The following is a 21,679-nucleotide window of genomic DNA, read 5'->3' as shown; positions in this document are numbered from 1 at the left end:
TAAGCAAACAACATTCAGTTCTTGTTGTGTTTGCTTCATTGTTAACATTTCAAAGAATGAAAAAGTACAGAATGCTTTCTTAATGAATCCTACTTCTACTACCAACATAAAGAAAAAAAACTGAATCCAATTCAGAAACACAAAAAAGAAAATGTTCATTTGCATAACAAAGTGAGTTGTGATTTCAACAAAATGCACTTTTCAGGCTGAACTTCTGCACTCATGAGTCATTTGTGATGCTGCATTAATTCCTGTATCTACCTCTAGTCACCACAGCTCAAGTGTCAGACAGCAAACAATAACAGCCAGGACACTGATAAAGTCTTGATATCTATACAATCCTTGTCTTTTAGAAAGCTGTCTGACCTTTGGCAATGGTATATGTAATGCTGGTAAATAGCTTTGGTTGGAAATTCTATTTGTATTATAAAGTTTCTTTGTAAAGTCTTTAAAGGGAATGCTAAAGAATGACTACTTTGTGAACATTTCTCAAATATTTAATAAAAGTGCATATACTGATACTGCAGTGAGACCAACTTTCACTCGATCCAGCTCTTGCCATTTTAAGTCTGGACATCACAAATAGCAACTGTTCCTTATCTTTTGTGTTTAGAGTAACATTTCAAATCTCTTTTTACAAAACAATCATGAAGAGGTGAATAGGTTATATGACTACTTTGATATACTTATGCTGCACTCAATGATCTATGCTTATACTACACCTACTAAATATCTAAATTCCTTTCTTATCAAGAAGTGTTGTATTTCGAAATAAGCTAACATGACAAAACCAGCTCACCTTCAAACCAAAAGTAGTTCATTTTCAGGCAAACCTGCATCTCACTCTGTCAAGAATGAACTAAACTTACCATTCAAAATCATCTCTTTTTAGGGATCTATCAACAACTCACATGAGAAGTCAATGGTTTAATTAATGAGATCAGATTTTTGCAAACTAGTATTTTAAGTCAGGCAAATAATGAGTCCATCATTTTCTGTTCTAAATTTTGGTACTTACCTCTTCATACCTGTTCCCTATTTCATTAAAGAGGTAGCAACGATTACAAATGGACAATGTCTTCATTTACTCACACCCACTCCCTAGCTGTCATGTACAAAGCACACCATGTGCCATGTATCATAATACCTTAATTCACGCTATACCCAGCACATCCGTCACCCTCCTCCATGTTAAGACCACAATAACTCAAAAACTCCTTCACTCTATCATTCCACTTCTCAGTCTCCTCTTCCCTAAGAACAGCCCGATTTGCTTACATCCACTCTCTAGATGCCAATTAAAATGCATCAAAACCAGAGCCCCATATCCACGCCCAAATCCTACAAAACTTATTGTGGTTTTACTATCTATATCTCTGATGCCTGTTCCCAACTGGAACTCCCTCATGGGGGTGGCCATGGCAACAGACTCTCCATAACTGGTTTTGCAACTACATCGTATGCCCTGGTTCAGCCCAATGACAGCACATCTTCAGCTGTACACCACATCCCTTCAATATGCTTTGTTCTACATATATCTCACAACCCCCTACATATTCAGGCCCTAAGCACTTAGAGCATGTCTCACTCCATCCTTTCACCTCCTTGGTTTCTTCCTTCTTGTTCCCTCCACTTCTGACAATGATATCCTCTTTGTCAACCTCTCCTCACTCATCCACTTCATAAGTCCAAAGCACTGCAGCACATCCTCTTCAACTTTCTCATACATTCTCTACTTACAAACACACTTCTCTCTTACCCTATCATTTCTTATACAAACAACCCTTCTCACACCACAGATTCTCCTCAAACACTTCATTTCAATATATCCATACCTTTTCATCTAACGGCCATGAGTCGCATCCATACAATACTGCCAGGAAAACTAAACCCTGAAACATGTTCGTCTCTGACCCCACAAACAGAACCTATTCTTTCCATACTTTCCACACATTCAACAATCCTTCAAAATACTCACTCCATCTGATCTTATCACTTTCTGTTACCACCTCCCAATTAGCCTCCTTCACTGATGTGTCCATTTGTTCTTGTGTTTTCTTACACTATCAACCTTCTTCCAAAACATCACCCTATTCACACTAAAGCTTAATGATACTAGCTCATCCAAAATCTCAACTGCTATCTCTTTCAAATTCCTACACCCTTACTCTTGAACTCTAGTCACTGGGTAACCATACATAAATAAACATAAATGAGACTGCAATCATTTGGGCCATTGGTTGGCCATGCCATCTCAGATAACAAAAACATAAGGCAAAGACATGGAATATATGTGATGTATATATACATGTATGCTACAGTGAAGAAATATCCACCACAAGAATCCATCATACTAAAAAATACTAAAGTACTAATTAATTCTAAACCATTTTATCACATCAAAGAACCTCACTTCTACGGAATCTCTCTGGAAGAGTCTCAACTGAAGTAGTAGATCCAAACGAAGCTTGCGATTAGCCCACTGATTCTCCAGTTCATCACGTTTTTTAACCAGTCGTTCTAGTGCTTCTTCAACACCCTCTACAGATCCACATCCAGTTTCAGGGGTTACACTGGCAGATCTAGAATGATAAAACAGCAATTTAAAGACTACTGCATGGCTTTATTTTTTTAGGTAATTTCTAGTTATGATTAGCCAATATCAAAAATCTCAAAAATCATTTACCTTTCCTCCTGTCACTTTATTTGTTGACCCCCATCATTCGCTTCTTCTATCTTTACAGCAACATACTTTACATGTGCATAAATTTATCTTACTTATCTATTTGCTTTCCTCTTAAATTGTACTTGGGAACTAAGCTAAAAATATGAGGTGGTCAAAACTGTCCTAATTCCAAGACCACTTTTAAGATAACATTTCGACATAAATCACACTACATATCATCTTATTTTTCATTTCCATTTTTCCGAAGGCCCAGTCATGGACAGAAATCCTGTGATGCAAATCTTGAAAACAAAAAAGTTAGGATGTATGGAAAGCTCTCCTTTTAAGATGTGTTAGATCATAGTTGTTTAAACCGTAATCCCTTGCAAAGGTATCTAAAGATTCCCAACATGGCAAATGCAAACGTACTTATATGGGTTACTTCTTTCTGCCCTCAAATAAATCTAAAGGCATTCTTTACTTTTCAGCATATATAAATGCCTTTTGGCACCTGCCAGTTACCCATACAACACAGAGGGAGGAAGTACAGCCATGTCCCTCCCATGGGTTTTCACTTACTGATTTACATGGCTTGTCATGCAGCCATTTGTGCTCAATCAAGCAAATTAGTGATTGTTTCTGAGGCTTAAATGACATTAATAGTAATCCTGTTGATACTGAATGTGATTTTGATCAAAACAGGAAAGAGAGCTTGATTATGATATGAAGGAAATATGACTGGGGTGTTCTAGAACAAGTGATAGCAGGCAAATTTATAGATGGTTCAGGTCACTGTTCAGTGATTAACAAAATGGTGTAAAAACCTGTGAATAATGTATATATCTGAAACTCAAATACAATGTAATGAATATGTGACATATCTGAAAATTATTCTATTCAGCAATATGTAAAAAACCTCAGGTAAGCTTTTTTTTTTTTTTTAACTCTTCTTGATTTTTTTCTATTAACTGAAAAGATCAAACTCTTCTCAGAACTTTTTGATAAGCCCTCAAACTGAGGCACCTCTGAATTTTGGGGCTCCACAGTTTTAGGGTTAGGAAAGAAAGGAAAATGTACACCCAGTTCTGGCTATCTGTTGATTCCCTTATCCAGTGTTCAAGATGAATTAAATCATGTACCAATAAAAAATGATATCACAACTTTCAAAAAACATGTGGCAACAGCAGGCAATCACTCGCTAGAGTGATCATTCACTAACAAGCAGAAGAGTCCCTAATGGCATGTACAATATAAAGCAACATAATTTTCTCACAAATATAGAATCCATCAGATAGCTAGCAAAAATAATAATCTACTGCACAAAAAGTAAACAGCCAATCCCATTGCAAGAGGTTGGAAGAAAAAGTAGTGGTGATGGTAGAGGGTGGCTGCACTGATGGAGTAACCACCAAAGCTCATCCTTCCTTCACTCCCTTCTGCTAATGGAGACATTAAAACAAAATTCCCGAGCTGCAATACTATGAATATCAATTTACTACGTACAAATTAATTTCATAATCTATTCCACAAAATGTGCTGAGTCAAGCCTATGAGTGAGGTAGGAAGAAAAATTGGTAATGATGGCAGGTGGCTACAGTGATGGAGTAATAACAAAAGCTCTTATTTCCTTCACTCCCTGTTTATGGTGGCAATAAAACCAAAACCCTTATGCTAAACTATTGTATATATTGGTATACTGTACATTTAATATCATGCTTCAGTAGAAACATTTATGAAAAGAAAAAAATATCTAACCAGTCTTTTTTTGAAACATCACTACTGTGTCATGAATTAACTTACACAACATTGTTTTCTACATAATACGGAATCCATCAAATTTATAGTCAGCAAAAATAATACTTCTATCTACCTACATCACTAATGCTTGTTCCATTCTAAAACTCCTTCAAAAGGGGTGGCCATGGCAATAGTGAGCTCCATTGCCACTTCTTAGCCTTTAATGCCTCATCCTTAACAGGCCACTCACAGAGGGCAAGTCTAGCACAGTGTTTGGAGAGGCTCCTACCTAATGTTCTTACTGGCTACTTCTAACTAATGCTCCTGCTTAATGTTCCTACACAGTACTTCCACTTATTATGCTCCTACCTAAATGTTCCATCTATTACTCCTATCATTTTGCCAAAAGGCAGGCTAGCACATAACACTCAGTACAAGAAAATCTTGAGTTACGAATAATGAGCTGCGTGAGTCAAGTGTTGTTAGGTGTTATGTATGACAAGGGGAGATAGTATGCTTTTAGACAGAAATGCCAGTAGTCCACATGTGGGTTAGGCAGAAAGAAAATACAGCTACCTGATAGAGGAGTGCAACTTGACAACGAATGAAGTGCTGGCTCAGGATGCAGCTGTGACTAACACTCCCAATAACCAAGAGGGTAGTACTGGTATATACCTCCCTTGTAGTTGGCTGCCTACCAACTACTACCTACAAAAATAATAGTTCACTGCACAAAAAGTAAACAGCCCATCCCATCAATAATGTTGAAAGGAAGGGAAAGGTGCAGATTGTAGCAGGAGAGGCACTCCTACTGGGCTGGTTTCTTTAAATGTCAGTGTGAACATTTTCCCTTCTCTAATTCTCTTTCTAATGTTAGCAATACATTCAATGTATCAATACTGTTACATGCAGTGAAATCACATTCCAAACTGTTGGAGCTTAGTTATATTACACTGCTGTATGTCTTTGTCATCGATGATTATATTTGCTATGTATATCTAATGGGAGATGTTGCTTGTAAAAAAAAAAAGTTTCAATGTGCTTCTTAACATAGTCTCAACAGCTTTTGCAAGACTGATGAGTTTTCTAGATTCTTTTCTTTTTCTATGGAGTCATTTCACCATAATCACAACATGATGTACCACACAACCATTCCTGGGATGATTCTAATGCAATGACCATGAATGTCCAATTAATGCATTTTAAAGGGTGTAACCAGGTGCACTCGCAAGCTCAGGTTCAAATAAAAGAACAGTAATCATCAATTTAGATTGGCATATACAATACCTTTAACAATATTCAGTTTTGCAGGAACCAAAAACTTTTGAGACATTTTCAAGTTAAAGATCAACAAAGCAAAAGATTGTTAAATTACTAAAATAAATCAATATTCCCTAACATACCTGAGTTCATTAAGCAGCCCTTCTCCCTCATGGGTGGTGGAGACACATGCATCAAGAGTTGAGTCCCGCTGTGTTGTCATCTGAGCTAATAGTCTTTCTGCTGCCTCAACCGAGTCAGCTGTCTCATCAACCCTCTCCTCACTTTCTAACTCTGAGCTTAACTCCTCCAACCAAGACAAAAGCTAAGGAAAAAAAGTCAAATACATAATAATAAAAATAATGATAATAAGTAAGAATGTTCCATATCTAAATGAATACATATATACAAACAGTTAAAAAAATTTATATCACTCAGATGCATCAGCTTGACAAACATCAAACTGTTATTTTGGCTATACCAATTAAGACAAAACCAATATCATTATCAACTTTTCCAACTAAGAACTAAAACTTTGTTATACCTAGAGTAACTGCTTTTCCCACCTTCTGGAGTTAACCATAAAAACAGATAACCAACCTCATTATCTGGTTTCTTTTACTTATTTCAAACATTTCCATCACTTGCTTTCTGTCTTCTGCCCAAGTTCTCATTATCATAAAGCTCATTTTTTGCATATGTGAATAATATCTAATCAATGAGCTCCTTGAATTCAAGCTTTTCAAGTCTGATAACTCTTAGATCTTTGATGTTTTCTTCACTTTATGTCTTTTTCTGTTGGGCCTTTGTCAGAAGTCACCTTAATACTGTTACCATTCCATGGCTTATTTGCTCAAACTCCTCTTTGTTTAATTCTACCTGGTTCTCATCTGCTCATTCAGGTCTTTTCTTTCCAGTCCTTCTTAATCTTCTGATTGTATCGACGTCATGTGCAGAACAACACACTACTTTGATTCATCTTCCTGTCCTTATCTAATATCAATATTACATTATGAGTCAAACAGAAATAAAAACACCAGTGTAATGAGACTGTGAAGGAATTCTAACTCTACAGTTAACAAAAAAGAAAGGAAAGATGTAAGATAATCTATGCATGGCAGGAAATTGCAGGTCTCTGGAATAATATACTAAACCTGACAGCATCTTGAAAGTAAAGATAGGGAACTATAAAATTTGCAGTGATTAAGTAAGAAGTGTGGTACCAAGCACAGTCTGACTGAGAAAACACACCATGGTCAGCTGAAATGATTCTAACATATAGAGAAAAGGAGCAAAGGCTGACTAACAGGGTTTATGTGTCAGACATGGAGGAGGGAAGGAACAATGGAAGACCAAGAGGGCAGGATAAAGTAAAAATGGCTTTTGGGTATCAGGCCTGAACATTCTGGAGGGTGAAAGGCATGAATAGGATTGAATGAACTGGATCAGTGTGGGTTACAGCAGGGGGCACATGTCAAGGACCTGAACAAAGGTAAATGCACCAATCAAGATTAACCATGAAGTACTTTCTGATGCCTGACTGTACATGGTAGGCACTGATTTCAACCCATTATATATGGCATCTGGAGAGTGGACCCATATAAATGAGGCTGCTGTCTGTCTGTTCCTGATGTTATCTCACTAAAGCAGGAGAGGCAGAAGTAACAAGATATCACAAAAAAAATTCTGTGTATTTCCATGGTTAAACTCAACAGCATTCTAATTCATTTTTCTTCTTATCTGCTCATCAACAGCTATTTTCCTTGAAATCACTGTATCTATCTTCCCCAGTTCTCACTTTTTTATCATGCATTTAACATTCCCTCTGCCCTCCTTATCACTGTGCAAGGTCAAGTCTGATAAGAATACCCTGGCAGCTACATAACCATGTAGCATATGCAGGGAACATATCTCACCTCCTTTTCATGGGTATAAAATAGAACAGCCATGTTGAGCAGTCGATGTCGTTGCTGCACTCTGGTTGCAAAGCTTGCAATATGCGAGTCCAACCTCCGAGCAACACTACAAATCTCTTCTGGATTGCATTCCCCAGTATGAGCAAGTTCCTCAGCTGCTTGTAATAGCTTTTCTGCATTAGTATATGTATTCTGAAAAAGCACAGGGCACAATGAAATTCAACTCTGCTTAAAACCAACTTAACATTAATGAACATAAAAGGAAATGAAAAAAGGATCACAGATCATCAAGCAATCTATCCTTCCTGTAATATAATCTAAAATTTTTACTCGTTGCTAAAAAATGTACATGTTATTTACAAGAGTACAATAACTAATTGAATAAGTGCATATCATCAACAAGAATACATGAATATTCAACATACAAGAAAGATGCAAACCTACGTTGAATATCATTCCATCACGCCACAAATGAAAAGAGGCATTATCTTCACAGTCAATTAAAAGTTACTCAACAGCTAGTATTTTAGTGATGACATGACAGCTGGCTTTCATAGTGCTGTAAGATATGATGCTCTACCAAAACTATGAATCATGCTGAATTATATGTGGACTTGAAAGACGTAAACACGAACTCATAACCCAGAGCAGTCCCTATAAAGTAGTTCTGTATGTTTACTTTCATCATTTAATGTACACCAAAAAAAAGTCAGTCACAAATACATACCTGAGCAACATTCTCAAAGTGCTCGTGGCTCTTCTGATACATTCGAGCTTTAGAAAGGTTGCGACCAATGCCCTGATTTTTATGCAGAAAGACTTCGCCATGTGTCTGCAGCCAGTCAAGAACCTAACAGAACAGACACTCAGTTAAATAAGTTGATATTCACACAACATACTGAAAAATCAATAACTATAGATTTCACTATAATTATGATGAAACTTTATCAGTAAAATTCTCTTAACATTCTTCATACAGAAACTGATCTACCTGTTTGACATCTTCCTGAAATAAACGAAGAGCCAATCTTTGGTGTAATTTGAGCTTTTTATCAGACCACCTCTGTTCAACAGCCCTATGGTGACCTAGAATTTCATGAATAACAGCCAGAACATGACTAGCACCCTCAGAATAGTCAGCTGCAGGGTTTCCTGTTGTTCCAGGTCCACGCTGCTGCTGGTGTGGGCCACCACGATACACAACTTTGCCATCTGGAGTCATCTGTGTGATAAGAAAATCAGGAATAATGATACAGTGCTAACGTTTTGTGATAAGTACTGATTTCAAAACTGCAGACATGAAATAAAGGATGAGTTTGTAAGTGATATAACAAGACTGCACAAGATGATGCACTGTAGATCAAAATGGACAGTCAAAGACAGTTAAACAGTGCATTAGGCAATGGAAAAGGAGTTGTTTACAATTTAATTAAACCGTAAAATTATAGTTATCTTTAACTCTGTTCCTACCAACCAAGTACATAAACTTTCTTCATCCACTCACACACAACCTAAACAAAACTTCAATATCATCCTCACACACATCAGCCACTCTCACCTAACATACTATATTACATTTCCACTGAGATTGCTACTGCTGTGCCTGTGAATTAAATAAAGAGCACAGTATGAAAGCAAAAGTTTGACAAAAAGAAAGAAATAATGTCGCCCCATCTTTACTTCTTACCGATGCAGTCAGATGTGTCAAACACCCACCCCTCCCTCCAACTTTCATTCTGCAGTGAACCAGTCCCACAAAAAGATATCAAAAAATCTTTCTGAGTATCATTTGTTATTTCTAATCAAAATTAACAATTCTATACAGAACTTTTATTACATTTTACTTTTCTCAAAAAAGGGGGCACATACTACTTTTCGGTAAATTTTTAAATTTCTATTATTTTCTGTTCTGTTTTACCATTCACCAGAGCATTACTTTTCTTTTTTCTTAATACAAAGATAGAAATATATATCTTTTTTTCATACATATTTGCCATTTCCCATGCTAGAGAGGTAGCATTAAGAACAGAAGACTGAGCCTAGGAGGGAATACCTTCACTTGGCCCCCTTCTCTGTTCCTTCTTTGGGTGTTGTTGTTGTTGCTGTTGTTGTTGTTGTTGTTGTTGTTGTTGTTGTTGTTGTTGTTGTTGTTGTTGTTGCTGCTGCTGCTGCTGTTGTTGTTGGAACTAATACTCCATCAAATATACCCAACTTGCCCTCACAGAAAATCTCTCCTTTCACACATTCTTCAGCACTCACATGACCTTCGCCCTCTCCCCCACTCTATAACTCACTTCTGCTTCCATTGTTCCATTCATTGCTGTGTCCACTCCTAGGTATCTAAAACACTTCACTTCCTCCAATCTTTTTAACATTCAAACTCACATCCCAACTAATTCATCTCTACCCCTTCTCCTAGTTCCCTTTGCTTCGGACAAATACATCCTTTTTGCTTACCTCTCCTCACTCATTCTCCATAAGTTCAAAACAATTCAAATTTTAAAATAGTCTACACCATATACTGTGTATTTGCAGTCAGCTGCCACAGACATTTCAAATTATAAATGATACATCAGAAGTCATAGGGATAAGGGTTAGAAGCATTCACCAATACAGACTCAGTTTGGTAGGTGTGCACAAGAAGAAAGATGAGACAGAAACATTTTTAGTTAGTCTGTGTGTAAAACATGTACAAACACAGATAACAGTGAAGAGCTGTAAAATAAATGGGGTGAGCACAGCATTTAACATTATTCTACATAGCCTATGTTTACTCTACGTGGCAAACTGGAGAAAGATATAAATAAAAATTCTTATTTCTAAAGTAAATATCATAAATTTTAAAGTAACAAATAATTCACTGGATACCAGGAATTTATATTAAAATCAATATAATTCAACAAATAAAAGCAAAAACTAAAAAAAAGCTAATAAAGAGTAAAAACTAGGTGGAATAATTTGTGATAGCATTAGGAAAATGAAAAAATTAGTCTTTGTTGGCTGACTTATATTAAAGCAAACTACTAAACAAAATTGACTTGAATAAATCAATACTCTCATAGCTCAAGTGAACTTTACAAGTGTAAAAATCTATCAATAAAGAAACATTCTAGTTCATTAATGAATTAAGTTCACTACAAAATTTTTGGATGACCTCCACATGATTTATTCTGATAATAATGACAGGTATCATATCCATTAGTTAGTATTTCTTAGGAGTTTTATTTTTCAGAGCAGCAGGAAAAAGATTCAAAACAGTCAACAGATCACATGCAAAATAATAAAAACTTACAGAGTAGGCAGATGGCTTTCCTCGGGGCTTCTTCTTCATTTTGAAAAAAGAAAATAAAACAATGAGCAAAAGTACTATGCCTGTAAATAAATAATCCTTTTTTTCAAAAGAAAATCATATTAAGTAATAAAAGAAACACTGAAAATACCACTGATATCATCTAATATGCATATGCAAAAAATATATATATACATATGACCCCAGGACCTGTTCTATGTGAATTTTGCAACTTTAAGAACTTCTTAAATGGGAGAAGGGAAATGATTGACTCTCCTGGAGCAAATGATCCCGAGAGGGATACTCCTTGCTCTCCACTGATGATACAGCTCTACCAAAGGTGCCCCTTACCCACCCTATGGCTCACTTCAAATTTCATGGTTCAATGCACTGCCATATTCACCCCAAGGTACCTGAAACACTCTACTTCCTCCAAGTTCTATGCTTTCACACTCACTCAAAAAAAAAACTAGCTGTTTTCACAACTAAACCTAATAATCTTGATTTTATTTACATTTATCTCAATTTTCTCATTTCATAACCCCCTGCCAAGCTCAGACACCAGCTTCTGAAGTTTTTCACTCTAATCTACCACCAGCACCATACAATAAGCAAACAATAACTCCACATCCTTACATATCACAAACAAATCCTTTTGTTTCTCTAATCAGTTTTCAAAAACTTTTACACATTCTTCAAATCAAACATCTGATCCACACATCCCCTTCCACTCCTGAAACCACACTGTTCCTTGCTATACTGATGTTCTGTGCATGCCTCCAACCTTTCAGTCACCACTGCATTCATTTCAGTTAGAATACCTTACCGTCTTTCCTACTCCTTGCAAACTTATAAATGTCCTTTTTAAACCAAGTATTCCCAATCACCAGTCCCTTTTCTGCACATAATTCCACAAAATGTTCACCATTTCCATTCAATTCACTGACTAACCCTTGCCCCCCAATTATAACTCAACCGTAAACATTACCCACTTTCAGGTTGAAATCATCCATCACTAAATAAAAACAACTAATCAAAAAAATGGTTAACTGAATTCAGGCACCCATTTGACTGAAAATACACAGTTAAGAAATTACAGTGATGAACATGTGTGTGTGTGTGTGTGTGTGTGTGTGTGTGTGTGTGTGTGTGTGTGTGTTGTGGGTGGGTCATAATGGTAACTACTTGATTAATCACAAAAGAGCTTAAGATCAGGGTGGGGCTGGATACTTCAATGCTCTGGATAAGCACATGAGTGGTTAGCTGAACACTAAGCATTGGAAAGTTACAGACTGGCTGAACTGCAGTAACAATGTGGCTGACATAAATTGTGTATCAAATAGAGAACATTTATGATTTTCTTCATGCTGCATTACAATAGCAGAATTCACGTAACTGAGGGAAAACTAAGCTATTTGCTTGCTTAGCTGGGCACAAGTTCATTGACTATTTATCATAGTTACTATTGTAGGGATAGGACAAGTTTTGTATCTCTCTGTTCGAGCACTGGTTCATTCAAGAAAATTGCGATGATGGACGTCAATCAGTGGACTCTGGGGTCATGACATGGTGAGGACTGTGCTAGTCCTGGCATCTGTCAATGTTATAGTATTTACACTAATCAACCACAAACTGACCCTTAAGTATCTTACTGAGTCACTGCTTCACTAGTTGACAGGTTGGAGGGCTGAACATGCAGAAGTGTGAAAGGCATGTATGGAATAGAGTAAACTGGAACTATGTGGTATACAGGGATAAATGTGCTGTATATGCACTTAACCACGGTATGTAAAGCAGTCAGGGTAAATCATGGAAAGGTGTATGGGGCCAGGTTGTGGAGAGGGAGGTGTTCCTGTTTTGGTGCATTACACATGACAGATATAGGACTGATGTGAGCAAATGCAGCCCTTCTTCATCTGTTTTCTGGCACCACCTTGCTAATGCAAGAAACGACAATCAAGGATGGATGGGTGTGTATGTGTGTGTGTGTGTGTGTGTGTGTGTGTGTGTGTGTGTGTGTGTGTGTGTGTCTGTCTGTCTGTCTGTCTGTCTGTCTGTCTGTGGGGAAGGAGTTAATGAGCTCCACCAGCATGGAGTTACAATACTAGAAAAGAGTCACCTGTCAGTGGATAAAATAAGTACAGTCCTGTCAAGAAACTTCTCATTCCAAAGCAATCCATCATTTCCCTACTACTAACTGCGGTGCAGCCTTGAAGCTACATAAGCCTCATAAAAGGGTCCTGGGGTTGTATAAATACTAATGATATATATAACTGAAGCAAAGAAAATGCTCATATACATAAAAGCATGATGTATCTAAACAAAATCTGGTTCAAATCATCATGCATAAAAAAAAGTCACTGAAGCTAACATCCTGAAAATGGGAACTTTCATGTCAATTATGTTAAAGCTGATATACAACAGGAAAATTCCATAATGCATAGCTATACAATGAAGTTCAAACATTTATATATTTCTTTTAAATTGTTGCAAACACCTATCTTAATGAAACAAGGCAATTATTGCAAACTTATTGGCATAGCAGAAATATATGTAAATTCTAAAAGTAAACATCTACACGTATAAAAATGAGCTTTCTAATGATACAAGCACAACAGGAACTCAAAAATGAATGTATTTAAGCTAAATATGCAAAATAGGGATTTTCAGGAATTCACTCCGAGTGGAATAACTTATAAGATTTACCTAATACTTCCTGGATTCACTGGTTTTTGAAGGTATAACAATGAAAATTAAAAAAGGAATACTGCATTAAGCTGAACAATTAATATCGAAGGCTTAAACCTGAAAATTTCAATCTGCACATAACTGTGATAAAACGTCTGCTGATGAAATTGCCAATCCAGACCGACATGTATGTACATCTAGTGTGAGATCTCATCTCTGGGTAATCATGTTTCTATAAATGGAAATTTGTTCTTGATGGCTTATGTATGCGCATTTAAACTACACTCACCCTAATGATTCTAAGTGGATATGCTTATGTATGCACATTTAAACTACACTCACCCTAATGATTCTCAATGGATATATTAACTATTGGTTATTCAAAGCCCTCTTCTAAAAAAGAAAAAAAGAGTAACAAAATGAACATTTCCTTTTTATACTTGATCACCATTGTTATTAATGTAGCACCTGGAACATACAGAGAAAGGTCACATTCACTCACATCCACTCCCAAGCTGTCATGTGTTATGCAAATAATGTAATGAAAATACATTCATATTACCTTAACAGATGGCTGCTCCTCTCATCTAGTCACTCAACAATAGTGACCATCCTATTTCACACTCTCAAAATTTCTTCAACTTACATGAAATTTATGACTAATACAGAAGAAAAAAGGGATACCATTCAAAACTTATCTATAGCTCAGTCAATGGAAATATACATTTCTTCCTCTGCAGGGTTCATCCTGGAAGCTAAGATGATGACAGCACATATTTCTATGCTGGGACCTACTGTGACTAAGTGACCCTCTCCCTAGAAGGCTCTCACCCACTCCTGCTGCAGGAATAGGTTACCTTGATCATAGATCAATTATCCACCACACCACAGAGCCTCCCTACGCATATTCCCCAGAAACTGGGGAATAACTTAATCTGAGATAAAGGGAGCCCCTTCACTCCCTGCTAATCATGCAGGCAAGATTGCTGATCTATGTGTGCATACAGCAGCTCTGGCTCCCTTGTGTTTCCACTCAAATTTAATTCAGAGGTCATTTCTTCTCTTTTACCAAGAACTGTAACAATCTGGTATGAAGTCATGTGGTGGTTTATTACTTCACAAAGCTAATTTAGACCTTATGCTTTATAAAAGGTACATTGTAGTGGAGGGGTAGCGCAGTCCTGCAATACAGGTTGGCTGTTTGTGCTTCTGGACTCAGTGAATCTTCTTGTTTACAAATGTATTTTCAATGTGTGTCATCTTATCTAATTGTGTCCTACTTTTGTGTTTGTCCAAGGACGGTTTTCACACTATTTTCTATCACTCAGCACAGGAGTCCCAGCCACTTTCTAACTGGATGCTTCCTTGGAGTAGTGCTGACACAATCTTCTGACTAATCTACTCACTAACTGCTTTCCAGGCATGTATGGTGCCAAAGGGTGATTAGAATGGCATTGGAATACATGCTGTGAGCCCTTGTCTCTCATACCCTGCCATGAACCACACTATCTGCCAAGGCATTACACCAGCAAGGAACTCTTACAATGCCAATTACACCATCATCAAACACAACAGGACTGTGATGATGCACATCAGCATGGGAGCAGACATCCTGTCCCCTGACAACACATTAGGCCTTGACATCCCCTGGGTAGTTAAAGACTTCAAACTCCTTAGTGTCACAACAGATGATAGTTTAAACTGGATGAGTCATGTCAGCACTGTTAAAAAAAATCTTCCTCATACTGTCTGTACCTTCTCTATCAACTGAAATCACCTGGCATTCCACCAACTGAGCTCAAGAATGTCTCCCTATGTTCACCTATGCCTCTCTAGTAGTCCCCCTCACTAACATCTACAGAGAGAGACCACCTGGAAAGAGTGCAGAAAAGGGCATGCAGAATCATCCTGGGCCCTTCTTGCATCACCGACCAAGAGGCCCTCATCTCATTGAATCTGTCCACGATCTCCAACCAACACCAGCAGCTCCTACAGCACCTCCTACCCCCCAAAACCCCTTCGCCATGGAGTGCAATTTGTCATCACAAACAAATTGATTTTTCCAATCATGCATTTGTCATCACAAGCAAATTGATTTTTCCAATCAGAGTTCATACAGACAGATATGAGAACAATCCTTTCCCTACCACAGTCAACATCTTAAACAATACATTAACAAGTGCACAGCTACACATTGTGTATAAACCATACCGTTTACTCTATAAACATCTAAATGCACCTCACCCATATGCTTATTCAAAAAGTGGAAATATTCAGCTCACCTTAATCTTAAGCTCTTGTAGGATCAATTAATGAGTAACTATCGTGACCTCCCAGTTCTGTAATATCTGTAATACTTCAACTGTGTATTTTCAGCCTAATGGCATTCTAAATCCATTACCCTGTTATCTGTTTATCTATCTTTTTTATTTGAGGCTCCGAAAGATTTATTTCCTTGGATCAAGCTTGAAGTCCAGGATTAGTCTTATCAAGTTCATAACCTACACTCTCACTTTGTCTGAGTCTGGCATGAGCCTGCCCACATTGAGACACACTGGGCATGTGAAGTGTCTAGGATAATCCATAGAAAGGTCTGTGGGGCCTGGTAGTGGATAGGGAGCTGTGGTATTGGTGTATTACAAGTGGCAATTGCTTCAAGCTTCTGAGGATATTCCCACATGTCACAGTCAGGGGAAACTTTTTTGGTAGCTGCTGGGTAAATCCAAATTTCATAGTTAACAGGTATGTTTTCTTTTTTTTTCATATACCAGACTATCTCTCAGATAAAGAGGATATATTTTTGGTGCATTTGACAATGCATAAAGAAATTATACTGACAACTGATTGCTGAACAGATCTAGCAAAAAGTGAGCTTGTTGTATATCAAATAGATGCGTTAAAACAAATAAAAACATTAGAATAATGCTGCATTAGCAACATATAGTCCTATTGGTCTAGATGACAACTTTCATCAACATTTGCCTCCTCTTTGTTAATAATACTCTCCTTTAATATGAAATACTTTTGCCTTCATAACAATTTCATATACTTTAATCCTGAAAAATGAAAATCCCCTTTCACAGTCTTAATATGCAAGTTTTAGATAATCTTAACAAAAACTCCCTAAGATATATCACAGCTACCATGCCTAAGCACCCTCCGAAAAAGTTCCCATGCAGGATGATGATCATTTGCTTACGTGCTTGCTGCGCATTTGGCCATCACGCCGTAGTTGGCTACAAATTTGGACCAGATGATCCAACTGGTACAGAAGCTTCTTGCTGGTACTGTGAACCTGCAACCATCACAAAAGAAAAAAAAAAATCATTAAACTATGAAGCTATGATGACCCTTATGTATGTGAAGTTCCCAAGATTCATTCATAGTGCATCCAGATAAACACTATCATTCATTATCTAACTAATTGAAAAGAAAAAATAATCACATTCATCAGAAATTCAAGCCTTGAAACTATGCACATTACAAAATGAAGGCCCATCATCTTCAAACTGAAATTTTGACAAATATCATCTCATCATATCATATACAAAAATACATTTTGTACATATTTGCCATTTCCCACATTAGCAAGGTAGCATCAAAATCAGCTGCCCACATATTCCCTGTGTATCATAGAAGGCGATTAAGAGGGGTGGAAGTGGGTGGCTGGAAATCCTACCTTCCTGTATTACTTTCCAAAAGAAGGAACACAGCAAAAAGCCAAGAGAGGAATTTTCCTTTTAAGGCTCTGTCATCCCAGACATTGTTCCAGATAACAGAATGATCTTCTTCCAAACATTGGTCAGTATATTTGATGTCAAGGATCTCTGCTTGAGACATGAACCCTTAAATTAGGTAATTTACTTTTTGAAGTTGTGTAACTTTCACATGGCTGTAGATAATACTGATAAAAACCCTGAGTAATAATACTGTTTTAGAAAAAAAAACACATAGCACATCAAGACAGCACTATCGATTAGGAGCCAAGAAAACTATTGATGGAATGTTTAATGTATACATAAAAATTAAGTAAGATAGTGAAGGTGATGAGCAGTTCTAGATGAAGATGTGTTTGCAGCAAGGGATTTCAGTAGGGCTCTTTAACTTGTTTATAGATGGAGTGGTGAGGGTGGTAAATGTAAGATGCCTATGAGAAAAGGGCAGGTACGCAGTCTGCAGAGGGTGCAGGGCCTGGGAAGTGAGTCAGTTGTTTGATGGTGACCTGGCACTGGTGGCAGATCCAAGTGAGAAACTGCTGAAGTTGGTGTCTGAGTTTGGGAAAGTGTGTGAAATGACAAAGTTGAGAGTAAATGAGATTAAAAGGTTATTTGGTTCAGCAGTGTAAAGAGACATGTTGGTTGGGGTGTGAGTTTCAATGGAGAAAACTTGGAGGAAGAAGTGCTTTAGACAACTGGGAGTGGACATGGCAGCGAGTGGAACCACAGAAGGGAGGCAAGTCAAGAAATGGGTTTGAATGGGAAGGTACTGGATGCACTGAAAAAGTGTGGAAAGAGAGGTCATTAACTAGGAGTGCTAAAATGGGTATGTCTGAAGGTATAATAGTCCCAATGATACTGTATGGATGCAAGGCATGGGTTATAGATGAGTATGTATGAAAGAGGATGATTGTGCAGGAAATGAGATGTCTGAGGACAATATATATGACGTGAAGAGGGTTGATCGAGTCAGTAATGATAGATAAAGAGAGGACTGTGGTATCACGAAGTATGTGGCCCAGGGTAAGCTGTGATGGTTTGTCCATGTAGAGAGAATGAAAGTGGAGAGTTTGACAAAGATATAAGCATCAGAAGGGGGGGGAGAGAGAGAGAGAGAGAGAGAGAGAGAGAGAGAGAGAGAGAGAGAGAGAGAGAGAGAGAGAGAGACAGGGAAGACCAAACTGGAGACTGAAGAATGTAATGAAACAGATTTTGAGTGCTCAGGGCCTGAACACACAGGCAGCTGGAAGGTGTGCACAGGATAGAGTGAACTGGATTGATGTGGCATACAGGAGGAGACATGCTGTCAATGGACAGAACAAGGAATTTGAAGAAGCTGGGGAAAACCATGAAAAGGCCTCTAGGGCCTGGTTATGGTTAGGAGGCCACGATTTCATTGAATTACATATGACAGATTGAGAATGGATGTGAGGGAATGAGGCCTTTTCTTCTGTCCCTAGCACTACCTCAGTAACATGGGAAATGGTAAACGAGTATGAAAAAATCAAAATAGAAAACTTCCATGTCATATAGTCATCTACCAAACACAGGAACATAATTAAGTTAAAGAAAATTGAGAAGCACTTCTGGATATATATCATGAGAATGGAACACATGAAAAATATTGAAAGACAAAGGATTTGAACTGTACAGTCCAAAAAGGGAAGAAAGATCTATGATAATCTACATAACAAAAAACTGCTTGAATAAATTATTACATCAGCAAGAATACTATGGAATATATCAAAATATTAGACAAAAACATAAAAAAAGAACCCTGCAAGAAAGACAAAAAGACTAGTCAATGTACCAACAAGAAAAAAAGGAGATATGCACTTCACAAATAACTGAAACATTTCCAAGAAAATTTGAAATACAGTTGAAGTCTGTGCCAGATGAATCAGAACTAATGAACATGTAGTAAGCTTACCATAGGTGAGAAACAATATTATTCATTAAGTATGACATGTGGTGAACACTGCACACTAGTTTTGCCTTTCAGTAAAATCTCATCATAGGAACCTATTGGTAGGTAGGTAATCCCACTTCCTCCTTCCAATTCTGACAAGTAGATCCTTTAAGCGAGTCTTTCTTCAGTCTTCATCTCTTTAGGCAACAGGAAGGCCTTTCATTAAACAAGTCATTCCTGAGGCCATGGTAAGGTCACTCATTAAGGAACCTTACCACATTAAGTGATCAGATTATAAAAAGCCTCCCTCTTAACTTAGTACTCAGCCTGCTGCTCAATTTCAAGATGTAAACTCATGGGTGTGCATCATTCCTATCACACTGTGCTGTTATGTTCAACTGTTCATATATATGTAACACGGAGAAAGTTATGGTAAAAGGGAATACATGGTTTGAAGATGCATATACATGTGGTGGTGCGTAAGCGGCACCGGAGCTTATTGAGAATCAGGGATTATATGGATTATATGCTAACTGACAGGTGCAAAAGAAAGGCTACTTGATAAAAATGCCCCAAAGGGAAGCATATGGAAGGTCTTATCATTTGTTGCTAGAGGGGAGCGTAGGACAGAAGTAGGTTTAGGAAAAGAGAAAAGAAAACTGGGAAGAAATAAAAAGATAGGCTGAGTGAAGGATGGTATAGAGAAAGAGAAAAAGAAACTCTATGACATTGAGGAAAATGAGTGGAAGATATCTAGGGAATTACTACTTCCACGAGAGTTGAGTAAATAATGGCAAATGTGAAACTAAACTAAACTGAGGGAGTGGGAGAGAAATGGCTGACATCTAAGGAAGCAGATCTCATGATAAAAGTGAAGTGTGTGGCAAGGAGTGGGTAAGATGAAGCTGTAGGAGAATGGAAAGTCAGTGGTGAAAAAAGAGGTTTGAGAGAAGAGCCTCCTAAAAGAAGTCCTAGGGTTGCATAACTAAATAGTGAATATACTGTGCCTTAACAACTATTTTAAGTTGCACTGATCAAAATACCTCAGTCCATCAATTGATTACCACACTACTATTAGAACACCTACAAATATCTTTCATTACTCACCTCAGTGTATGCTTGGCACATGGTTTCATAGAGTGATTGATGGTGGTGGATGGAGGATTCCAGGGTGAGAATATCCGAAGGTAAGGACGTTACTTTACAATTCTCTACCCAGGTAGGCACACTCTCAATATACTGAAAGAATAAGGAACATGTAAGATAAAGGTCCTGAATCATGTCACACCACACATTATCCACAAGTGACAAGCTTCACTTGCTTTCATTATCAGCTTCTTTCCCGTCAGTCATAATAATTCTAGGAATCCTTAAGGAAGCTAAATTCCTCAAAGAACTTGCTTTGCATGAAATAGGAAAATGGTCAAATAAAAAAAATCACTTACATGAAAAAATGTACTAATAAAACTCATAAAAATGCTAGTCTATGCTTAATATCTTGGTAAAGTACCAGTTTAGAGACAAAACATAAATAATAAGAATTTGGATGAAAAGCACATAAGTATACCTCTCATACTTAGCAAAAGTGATTTAGAACATGAAAGCATGGTTTGTTGCATCATTTTCTGCCACTGAAAAGTGTTACCCGGTGTATGATGATAAGGCAAAAAGTGAGGTAATGCTACAAGACACTAATACAAATAAACAAAACCTATGAAAACCTCACCTTACCTCACACAGGGGCTGAGATTTACCTCCTAATATTCAGTATCATACTCAAAATATACCAATGATATTTTCATCATTTTCCATCTGCCATATTGGCTGTATGCAGTTACAGAAAGTATACACAAATATTAAACACTATACACCACTTAAGAACTAGCTTCCCTGCAACTAAATGCAAAAGTCATCAAGCATTGACATTTTTTATCAGCATCAAAAATTTTGAAAATTTAGGTGATATGGGAGGCTTAGTGATGTTTTCATAGGTTCTGCTGATTTCTAGAAATGTATCCTTTCATCGCTCCAATTCACTCTATTCCTTGCCCTCCTTACACCCTCCTGCATGTTCAGGCCCCGATCACACAAAATCTTTTTCACTCCATCTTTCCACCTCCAATTTGGTCTCCCTCTTCTCCTCGTTCCCAACACCTCCGACACATATATCCTCTTGGTCAATCTTTCCTCACTCATTCTCTCCATGTGCCCAAACCATTTCAAAACACCCTCTTCTGCTCTCTCAACCACGCTCTTTTTATTTCCACACATCTCTCTTACCCTTACGTTACTTACTCGATCAAACCACCTCACACCACACATTGTCCTCAAACATCTCATTTCCAGCACATCCATCCTCCTGCGCACAACTCTATCCATAGCCCACGCCTCGCAACCATACAACATTGTTGGAACCACTATTCCTTCAAACATACCCATTTTTGCTTTCCGAGATAATGTTCTCGACTTCCACACATTTTTCAAGGCTCCCAAAATTTT

At 37.5% G+C, this 21,679-nt stretch overlaps 1 protein-coding gene across 6 annotated transcripts in view; it reads right to left on the bottom strand.

Annotated features, from left to right (window-relative positions):
- Positions 1-21,679, bottom strand: part of trio (trio Rho guanine nucleotide exchange factor) — a 630,725-nt gene that overhangs the window by 423,333 nt on the left and 185,713 nt on the right. For 5 of the 6 annotated variants that reach the window (XM_071671150.1, XM_071671126.1, XM_071671117.1 and 2 more), the window contains 8 exons: positions 20,288-20,419; positions 16,755-16,850; positions 10,871-10,903; positions 8,570-8,800; positions 8,306-8,428; positions 7,579-7,770; positions 5,806-5,987; positions 2,414-2,582 (listed from right to left, as the gene is read on the bottom strand). In XM_071671150.1, the coding sequence (XP_071527251.1) occupies positions 2,414-2,582; positions 5,806-5,987; positions 7,579-7,770; positions 8,306-8,428; positions 8,570-8,800; positions 10,871-10,903; positions 16,755-16,850; positions 20,288-20,419 (1,158 nt within the window). The remainder of the gene's footprint in view (positions 1-2,413; positions 2,583-5,805; positions 5,988-7,578; positions 7,771-8,305; positions 8,429-8,569; positions 8,801-10,870; positions 10,904-16,754; positions 16,851-20,287; positions 20,420-21,679) is intronic. The other variant, XM_071671133.1, reaches the window with a different exon arrangement.

The sequence above is a fragment of the Panulirus ornatus genome, chromosome 2 (genome assembly GCF_036320965.1).
Source record: "Panulirus ornatus isolate Po-2019 chromosome 2, ASM3632096v1, whole genome shotgun sequence".
NCBI classification, from domain to species: domain Eukaryota; kingdom Metazoa; phylum Arthropoda; class Malacostraca; order Decapoda; family Palinuridae; genus Panulirus; species Panulirus ornatus.
The sequence above is the reverse complement of the archived record's forward strand: the minus strand, read 5'-3'. Positions and strand labels throughout refer to the sequence as shown.